This window comes from Solanum verrucosum, unplaced genomic scaffold (assembly GCF_900185275.1).
Source record: "Solanum verrucosum unplaced genomic scaffold, falcon-dt-bn FXZP01000683.1, whole genome shotgun sequence".
Taxonomy (NCBI): Eukaryota; Viridiplantae; Streptophyta; class Magnoliopsida; order Solanales; family Solanaceae; genus Solanum; species Solanum verrucosum.
Window position 1 is genome coordinate 1 of NW_026020455.1, and position 10,797 is coordinate 10,797.

Here is a 10,797-nt window from a genome sequence, read left to right on the forward strand (position 1 = left end):
CAATAATATGATGCACCGACCACATTTTCTCATTTATTAATCGTTGAATCTTGTCAAGTTGGTTACAAATTAATATACGAGTATTACGCTTGATACTTGAAATTGAAGCTTGAAGAATCATCTTCTTTGATTCATCATCTCCGTCTATATTTTTTTCTTCCCTTAAATATTTGGCCATTTCAGGGACACCAATGGACCGTCGGATTCCTTTGGTGTAATCTGCATCTGGAATGTAAAATTTGCCGCACCTCATCCACCAGCCCTGCATGCACATAAATTTAAGAATAGTTTTATTTAGGTGAACATATATTTGAAACCCAAAAGTATTATTAAGAAAACTATATAAGAAAAGTTTTAGTTAGAGTCATTATTATATTTTGATTCATATATAAAATAACTACAAAAACTACCTGCATTGACCATTTCATCAACCCTCGTGTCAACTCTACGGTTCAAGACTGATTGCTCTACATCAATCCAAATAAAGCAACCGTCATACTTATGTTTGAACATGAATACAGGGTCTTCCACAAGTTTTTCAATATACGAATTTGACCCTCCAACAATAATTGGAACACATTGAGCTTCAAAATTTTTCTATGTAGATATGCACTTCAGACAGAAATCTTCGGCCGTGAAGTTGGAATCTGGCTCAATTTCAGCTAAAAAATTGTGAAACAAAATAATTGTCAATTAATATTCACATTAAAATAAAGGAATCACAAAAAAATGTCTTTTTCAAATATGTATACCTAGCAAATAGTGTCGTACACCTTGTTTATCAGCGTGTGTGATCTTGTTGGTCACGATTTCAAGTCCCTTATAGACTTGCATTTTGTCCGAGTTGATTATTTCTCCTCGAAAATGGGTGGCAAGGTCAACAGAGAGACGAGATTTTCCCGTTCCTGTTGCTCCCATTATGAACACCACTTTCTTCTTGTTGAACTTGTTGTTGTTGTTGATGAAAGTGTTCATTTTAGCTACACATAAAATAAAATTATAATAATAATTAGTTTTAAATAGTAAATAATCTCATGAAAACCACTCATGCATACACTCATACATTAAAAAATCTTATAAATATAAAGTTAATAAGTAGAAACCTTGCTTGAGATGTAATAAACTATGTAAAATAATATATTTTTCTTGATGGTGGTTATGAAAGAGATTGCATTGAGCATTTGTAGTAAAATGTATTTGTGGACTTATTAATTATCATACCATATTCAGAAATACTGATATCTTTTAGGATAGGATCAACGACTTTTGAAAAATGTATAGATATGTCAACTGGAATTTTGGTAATGACAAGTAAATAATTTTAGGATAAAGTTAACAAATGTACATTGTTTGGAGATCGCATTTAACAGGGCATTTATAGTAAAAATGTGATTATGAACTTATGAATTGGTATATACCAAATTTTAAAAAAAATCATATCTTTTAGGATAAGATAATTCTTGAAAAAACCTACAGATACGTCAGCTTGAATTTGGGTGATTAGGCTTAAATAATTTTAGAATGAAGTTTCTAGATGCACATTGTTATGAGATCACATACAAGATTGACGAAAATATGGATTTCAAAAGGATTGTAAAAAGAACTCAATAATATTTCTGAAGGAATACATTCAAGTGATAATGCGTCAATTCATACACTATTTAACAACACGTCATAAGTGCTAAGTCTAATTCAATTAGAAGGGAAGGAACAATTATCGTTAACTATTTCAATTACAATTATTTATATTTACTTGTGCAGCATGTAATAATAGATAAATGTTTATTGAATGAAGCTTCCATCATCGTGATTGAAAGTAGAATATATTTCCTTAAATGATCCTTACCGATAGATTGCAAATTTATTATATTCTCTTTTTGTCTATGAACAATTTTAAATTTGGAGTTAAGAATGTTATTCTTTAAGGTTAGAATCTTCCCAAACATTCATAGTCATTTATTTTTTCACTCTATTACCTTGACATTAAGAATGATCTCATGTAATTGTGTAAGTAGGTATTTATATTAATATATATTAAATATCAAAGACTTGGAATTGGACTTGGACTTGGCGCTTGGATCAGACCTTAAAATAAATATTTTTATAAAGCTTAAATATTTACTCTATAAATAACAATGATTTTACAGACAAGAATAGTATATATATCTGTAGTTCGATACAAACTGTACAAAATAGGTCAAAAATTAAAGTGACCAAGAGAAAAAATAACACAAGATAGAGATAATAATAGTTTATGTACACTCAATACTAATATTGTGATCATCATTTTTGAGAAATCTTTCCACAATATCTAGGCATGGTTGCAAAACAGTATTCCTCCATGCTTCGTCAACAACTTCTTTTCTATCTTCTTTGAAAACGTCAGTAGCAATAATATGATGCACCGACCACATTTTCTCATTTATTAATCGTTGAATCTTGTCAAGTTGGTTACAAATTAATATACGAGTATTACGCTTGATACTTGAAATTGAAGCTTGAAGAATCATCTTCTTTGATTCATCATCTCCGTCTATATTTTTTTCTTCCCTTAAATATTTGGCCATTTCAGGGACACCAATGGACAGTCGGATTCCTTTGGTGTAATCTGCATCTGGAATGAAAATTTGCCTCACCTCATCCACCAGCCCTGCATGCAACATAAATTTAAGAATAGTTTTATTTAGGTGAACATATATTTGAAACCAAAAGTATTATTAAGAAAACTATATAAGAAAAGTTTTAGTTAGAGTCATTATTATATTTTGATTCATATATAAAATAACTACAAAAACTACCTGCATTGACCATTTCATCAACCCTCGTGTCAACTCTACGGTTCAAGACTGATTGCTCTACATCAATCCAAATAAAGCAACCGTCATACTTATGTTTGAACATGAATACAGGGTCTTCCACAAGTTTTTCAATATACGAATTTGACCCTCCAACAATAATTGGAACACATTGAGCCTTCAAAATTTTTTCTATGTAGATATTGCACTTCAGACAGAAATCTTCGGCCGTGAAGTTTGAATCTGGCTCAATTTCACCTAAAAAATTGTGAAACAAAATAATTGTCAATTAATATTCACATTAAAATAAAGGAATCACAAAAAAATGTCTTTTTCAAATATGTATACCTAGCAAATAGTGTCGTACACCTTGTTTATCAGCGTGTGTGATCTTGTTGGTCACGATTTCAAGTCCCTTATAGACTTGCATTTTGTCCGAGTTGATTATTTCTCCTCGAAAATGGGTGGCAAGGTCAACAGAGAGACGAGATTTTCCCGTTCCTGTTGCTCCCATTATGAACACCACTTTCTTCTTGTTGAACTTGTTGTTGTTGTTGATGAAAGTATTCATTTTAGCTACACATAAAATAAAATTATAATAATAATTAGTTTTAAATAGTAAATAATCTCATGAAAACCACTCATGCATACACTCATACATTAAAAAATCTTATAAATATAAAGTTAATAAGTAGAAACCTTGCTTGAGATGTAATAAACTATGTAAAATAATATATTTTTCTTGATGGTGGTTATGAAAGAGATTGCATTGAGCATTTATAGTAAAATGTATTTGTGGACTTATTAATTATCATACCATATTCAGAAATACTGATATCTTTTAGGATAAGGATCAATGACTTTTGAAAAATGTATAGATATGTCAACTGGAATTTTGGTAATGACAAGTAAATAATTTTAGGATAAAGTTAACAAATGTACATTGTTTGGAGATCGCATTTAACTGGGCATTTATAGTAAAAATGTGATTATGAACTTATGAATTGGTATATACCAAATTTTAAAAAAAATCATATCTTTTAGGATAAGAATAATTCTTGAAAAAACCTACAGATACGTCAGCTTGAATTTGGGTGATTAGGCTTAAATAATTTTAGAATGAAGTTTCTAGATGCACATTGTTATGAGATCACATACAAGATTGACGAAAATATGGATTTCAAAAGGATTGTAAAAAGAACTCAATAATATTTCTGAAGGAATACATTCAAGTGATAATGCGTCAATTCATACACTATTTAACAACACGTCATAAGTGCTAAGTCTAATTCAATTAGAAGGGAAGGAACAATTATCGATAACTATTTCAATTACAATTATTTATATTTACTTGTGCAGCATGTAATAATAGATAAATGTTTTATTGAATGAAGCTTCCATCATCGTGATTGAATTAGGTAGAATATATTTCCTTAAATGATCCTTACCGATAGATTGCAAATTTATTATATTCTCTTCTTTGTCTATGAACAATTTTAAATTTGGAGTTAAGAATGTTATTCTTTAAGGTTAGAATCTTCCCAAACATTCATAGTCATTTATTTTTTCACTCTATTACCTTGACATTAAGAATGATCTCATGTAATTGTGTAAGTAGGTATTTATATTAATATATATTAAATATCAAAGACTTGGATTGGACTTGGACTTGGCTTGGGCTTGGATCGGACCTTAAAATAAATATTTTTATAAAGCTTAAATATTTACTCTATAAATAACAATGATTTTACAGACAAGAATAGTATATATATCTGTAGTTCGATACAAACTGTACAAAATAGGTCAAAAATTAAAGTGACCAAGAGAAAAAATAACACAAGATAGAGATAATAATAGTTTATGTACACTCAATACTAATATTGTGATCATCATTTTTGAGAAATCTTTCCACAATATCTAGGCATGGTTGCAAAACAGTATTCCTCCATGCTTCGTCAACAACTTCTTTTCTATCTTCTTTGAAAACGTCAGTAGCAATAATATGATGCACCGACCACATTTTCTCATTTATTAATCGTTGAATCTTGTCAAGTTGGTTACAAATTAATATACGAGTATTACGCTTGATACTTGAAATTGAAGCTTGAAGAATCATCTTCTTTGATTCATCATCTCCGTCTATATTTTTTTCTTCCCTTAAATATTTGGCCATTTCAGGGACACCAATGGACAGTCGGATTCCTTTGGTGTAATCTGCATCTGGAATGAAAATTTGCCTCACCTCATCCACCAGCCCTGCATGCAACATAAATTTAAGAATAGTTTTATTTAGGTGAACATATATTTGAAAACCAAAAGTATTATTAAGAAAACTATATAAGAAAAGTTTTAGTTAGAGTCATTATTATATTTTGATTCATATATAAAATAACTACAAAAACTACCTGCATTGACCATTTCATCAACCCTCGTGTCAACTCTACGGTTCAAGACTGATTGCTCTACATCAATCCAAATAAAGCAACCGTCATACTTATGTTTGAACATGAATACAGGGTCTTCCACAAGTTTTTCAATATACGAATTTGACCCTCCAACAATAATTGGAACACATTGAGCCTTCAAAATTTTTCTATGTAGATATTGCACTTCAGACAGAAATCTTCGGCCGTGAAGTTTGAATCTGGCTCAATTTCACCTAAAAAATTGTGAAACAAAATAATTGTCAATTAATATTCACATTAAAATAAAGGAATCACAAAAAAATGTCTTTTTCAAATATGTATACCTAGCAAATAGTGTCGTACACCTTGTTTATCAGCGTGTGTGATCTTGTTGGTCACGATTTCAAGTCCCTTATAGACTTGCATTTTGTCCGAGTTGATTATTTCTCCTCGAAAATGGGTGGCAAGGTCAACAGAGAGACGAGATTTTCCCGTTCCTGTTGCTCCCATTATGAACACCACTTTCTTCTTGTTGAACTTGTTGTTGTTGTTGATGAAAGTATTCATTTTAGCTACACATAAAATAAAATTATAATAATAATTAGTTTTAAATAGTAAATAATCTCATGAAAACCACTCATGCATACACTCATACATTAAAAAATCTTATAAATATAAAGTTAATAAGTAGAAACCTTGCTTGAGATGTAATAAACTATGTAAAATAATATATTTTTCTTGATGGTGGTTATGAAAGAGATTGCATTGAGCATTTATAGTAAAATGTATTTGTGGACTTATTAATTATCATACCATATTCAGAAATACTGATATCTTTTAGGATAAGATCAATGACTTTTGAAAAATGTATAGATATGTCAACTGGAATTTTGGTAATGACAAGTAAATAATTTTAGGATAAAGTTAACAAATGTACATTGTTTGGAGATCGCATTAACTGGGCATTTATAGTAAAAATGTGATTATGAACTTATGAATTGGTATATACCAAATTTAAAAAAAATCATATCTTTTAGGATAAGAATAATTCTTGAAAAAACCTACAGATACGTCAGCTTGAATTTGGGTGATTAGGCTTAAATAATTTTAGAATGAAGTTTCTAGATGCACATTGTTATGAGATCACATACAAGATTGACGAAAATATGGATTTCAAAAGGATTGTAAAAAGAACTCAATAATATTTCTGAAGGAATACATTCAAGTGATAATGCGTCAATTCATACACTATTTAACAACACGTCATAAGTGCTAAGTCTAATTCAATTAGAAGGGAAGGAACAATTATCGATAACTATTTCAATTACAATTATTTATATTTCTTGTGCAGCATGTAATAATAGATAAATGTTTTATTGAATGAAGCTTCCATCATCGTGATTGAATTAGGTAGAATATATTTCTTAAATGATCCTTACCGATAGATTGCAAATTTATTATATTCTCTTCTTTGTCTATGAACAATTTTAAATTTGGAGTTAAGAATGTTATTCTATTCTTTAAGGTTAGAATCTTCCCAAACATTTATAGTCATTTATTTTTTCACTCTATTACCTTGACATTAAGAATGATCTCATGTAATTGTGTAAGTAGTATTTATATTAATATATATTAAATATCAAAGACTTGGATTGGACTTGGACTTGGCTTGGGCTTGGATCGGACCTTAAAATAAATATTTTTATAAAGCTTAAATATTACTCTATAAATAACAATGATTTTACAGACAAGAATAGTATATATATCTGTAGTTCGATACAAACTGTACAAAATAGGTCAAAAATTAAAGTGACCAAGAGAAAAAATAACACAAGATAGAGATAATAATAGTTTATGTACACTCAATACTAATATTGTGATCATCATTTTTGAGAAATCTTTCCACAATATCTAGGCATGGTTGCAAAACAGTATTCCTCCATGCTTCGTCAACAACTTCTTTTCTATCTTCTTTGAAAACGTCAGTAGCAATAATATGATGCACCGACCACATTTTCTCATTTATTAATCGTTGAATCTTGTCAAGTTGGTTACAAATTAATATACGAGTATTACGCTTGATACTTGAAATTGAAGCTTGAAGAATCATCTTCTTTGATTCATCATCTCCGTCTATATTTTTTTCTTCCCTTAAATATTTGGCCATTTCAGGGACACCAATGGACAGTCGGATTCCTTTGGTGTAATCTGCATCTGGAATGAAAATTTGCCTCACCTCATCCACCAGCCCTGCATGCAACATAAATTTAAGAATAGTTTTATTTAGGTGAACATATATTTGAAAACCAAAAGTATTATTAAGAAAACTATATAAGAAAAGTTTTAGTTAGAGTCATTATTATATTTTGATTCATATATAAAATAACTACAAAAACTACCTGCATTGACCATTTCATCAACCCTCGTGTCAACTCTACGGTTCAAGACTGATTGCTCTACATCAATCCAAATAAAGCAACTGTCATACTTATGTTTGAACATGAATACAGGGTCTTCCACAAGTTTTTCAATATACGAATTTGACCCTCCAACAATAATTGGAACACATTGAGCCTTCAAAATTTTTCTATGTAGATATTGCACTTCAGACAGAAATCTTCGGCCGTGAAGTTGGAATCTGGCTCAATTTCACCTAAAAAATTGTGAAACAAAATAATTGTCAATTAATATTCACATTAAAATAAAGGAATCACAAAAAAATGTCTTTTTCAAATATGTATACCTAGCAAATAGTGTCGTACACCTTGTTTTCAGCGTGTGTGATCTTGTTGGTCACGATTTCAAGTCCCTTATAACTTGCATTTTGTCCGAGTTGATTATTTCTCCTCGAAAATGGGTGGCAAGGTCAACAGAGAGACGAGATTTTCCCGTTCCTGTTGCTCCCATTATGAACACCACTTTCTTCTTGTTGAACTTGTTGTTGTTGTTGATGAAAGTATTCATTTTAGCTACACATAAAATAAAATTATAATAATAATTAGTTTTAAATAGTAAATAATCTCATGAAAACCACTCATGCATACACTCATACATTAAAAAATCTTATAAATATAAAGTTAATAAGTAGAAACCTTGCTTGAGATGTAATAAACTATGTAAAATAATATATTTTTCTTGATGGTGGTTATGAAAGAGATTGCATTGAGCATTTATAGTAAAATGTATTTGTGGACTTATTAATTATCATACCATATTCAGAAATACTGATATCTTTTAGGATAAGATCAATGACTTTTGAAAAATGTATAGATATGTCAACTTGAATTTTGGTAATGACAAGTAAATAATTTTAGGATAAAGTTAACAAATGTACATTGTTTGGAGATCGCATATAACTGGGCATTTATAGGAAAAATGTGATTATGAACTTATGAATTGGTATATACCAAATTTTAAAAAAAATCATATCTTTAGGATAAGAATAATTCTTGAAAAAACCTACAGATACGTCAGCTTGAATTTGGGTGATTAGGCTTAAATAATTTTAGGATGAAGTTTCTAGATGCACATTGTTATGAGATCACATACAAGATTGACGAAAATATGGATTTCAAAAGGATTGTAAAAAGAACTCAATAATATTTCTGAAGGAATACATTCAAGTGATAATGCGTCAATTCATACACTATTTAACAACACGTCATAAGTGCTAAGTCTAATTCAATTAGAAGGGAAGGAACAATTATCGATAACTATTTCAATTACAATTATTTATATTTCTTGTGCAGCATGTAATAATAGATAAATGTTTTATTGAATGAAGCTTCCATCATCGTGATTGAATTAGGTAGAATATATTTCTTAAATGATCCTTACCGATAGATTGCAAATTTATTATTTTCTCTTCTTTGTCTATGCAACAATTTTAAATTTGGAGTTAAGAATGTTATTCTTTAAATTCTTTAAGGTTAGAATCTTCCCAAACATTTATAGTCATTTATTTTTTCACTCTATTATCTTGACATTAAGAATGATCTCATGTAATTGTGTAAGTACGAATTTATATTAATATATATTAAATATCAAAGACTTGGATTTGGACTTGGACTTGGCGCTTGGGCTTGGATCGGACCTTAAAATAAATATTTTTATAAAGCTTAAATATATACTCTATAAATAACAATGATTTTACAAAAAGAATAGTATATATATATCTGTAGTTTGATACAAACTGTACAAAATAGGTCAAAAATTAAAGTGACCAAGAGAAAAAATAACACAAGATAGAGATAATGATAGTTTATGTACACTCAATACTAATATTGTGATCATCATTTTTGAGAAATCTTTCCACAATATCTAGGCATGGTTGCAAAACAGTATTCCTCCATGCTTCGTCAACAACTTCTTTTCTATCTTCTTTGAAAACGTCAGTAGCAATAATATGATGCACCGACCACATTTTCTCATTTATTAATCGTTGAATCTTGTCAAGTTGGTTACAAATTAATATACGAGTATTACGCTTGATACTTGAAATTGAAGCTTGAAGAATCATCTTCTTTGATTCATCATCTCCGTCTATATTTTTTTCTTCCCTTAAATATTTGGCCATTTCAGGGACACCAATGGACCGTCGGATTCCTTTGGTGTAATCTGCATCTGGAATGTAAAATTTGCCGCACCTCATCCACCAGCCCTGCATGCAGCATAAATTTAAGAATAGTTTTATTTAGGTGAACATATATTTGAAAACCGAAAGTATTATTAAGAAAACTATATAAGAAAAGTTTTAGTTAGAGTCATTATTATATTTTGATTCATATATAAAATAACTACAAAAACTACCTGCATTGACCATTTCATCAACCCTCGTGTCAACTCTACGGTTCAAGACTGATTGCTCTACATCAATCCAAATAAAGCAACTGTCATACTTATGTTTGAACATGAATACAGGGTCTTCCACAAGTTTTTGAATAAACGAATTTGACCCTCCAACAATAATTGGAACACATTGAGTCTTCAAATTTTTTCTATGTATTCAATGCACTTCAGATAGAAATCTTCGGCCGTGAAGTTGGAATCTGGCTCAATTTCACCTAAAAATAAAAATTGTGAAACAAAATAATTGCCAATTAATATTCACATTAAAATAAAGGAATCACAAAAAAATGTCTTTTTCAAATATGTATACCTAGCAAATAGTGTCGTACACCTTGTTTCTCAGCGTGTGTGATCTTGTTGGTCACGATTTCAAGTCCCTCATAAACTTGCATTTTGTCCGAGTTGATTATTTCTCCTCGAAAATGGGTGGCAAGGTCAACAGAGAGACGAGATTTTCCCGTTCCTGTTGCTCCCATTATGAACACCACTTTCTTCTTGTTGAACTTGTTGTTGTTGATGATGAAATTATTCATTTTATCTATACATAAAATAAAATTATAATAATAATTAGTTTAAAATAGTAAATAATCTCATGAAAACCACTCATGCATACACTCATACATTAAAAAATCTTATAAATATAAGGTTAATAAGTACAAACCTTGCTTGAGATGTAATAAACAATGTAAAATAATATAGTTTTCTTGATGGTGGTTATGTATAACGACCCTCTTAGTTATTTTATGATT

The 10,797-nt window shown here is 29.7% G+C and overlaps 2 protein-coding genes and 2 pseudogenes across 2 annotated transcripts; all 4 read right to left on the bottom strand.

Annotated features, from left to right (window-relative positions):
• Positions 1-410: 410 nt before the first annotated feature.
• Positions 411-975, bottom strand: LOC125808664 (adenylate isopentenyltransferase 3, chloroplastic-like; the record flags this gene model as incomplete). Its single annotated transcript, XM_049488329.1, has 2 exons — positions 753-975; positions 411-584 (listed from the first exon to the last, which is right to left on the bottom strand). Coding segments are annotated over exons 1-2 (397 nt in total), but the record flags the coding sequence as incomplete, so codon positions are not given.
• A 1,277-nt stretch (positions 976-2,252) lies between these two features.
• Positions 2,253-3,755, bottom strand: LOC125808661 (adenylate isopentenyltransferase 5, chloroplastic-like). The gene is made up of 4 exons (XM_049488328.1): positions 3,738-3,755; positions 3,144-3,336; positions 2,799-3,053; positions 2,253-2,650 (listed from the first exon to the last, which is right to left on the bottom strand). The coding sequence occupies exons 1-4, from the start codon at positions 3,753-3,755 to the stop codon at positions 2,253-2,255; spliced, it is 864 nt and encodes a 287-aa protein (XP_049344285.1).
• Positions 3,756-4,653: 898 nt separating this feature from the next.
• Positions 4,654-6,155, bottom strand: LOC125808662 (adenylate isopentenyltransferase 5, chloroplastic-like; annotated as a pseudogene).
• An 897-nt stretch (positions 6,156-7,052) lies between these two features.
• Positions 7,053-10,524, bottom strand: LOC125808663 (adenylate isopentenyltransferase 5, chloroplastic-like; annotated as a pseudogene).
• Between the last annotated feature and the right edge of the window lie 273 nt (positions 10,525-10,797).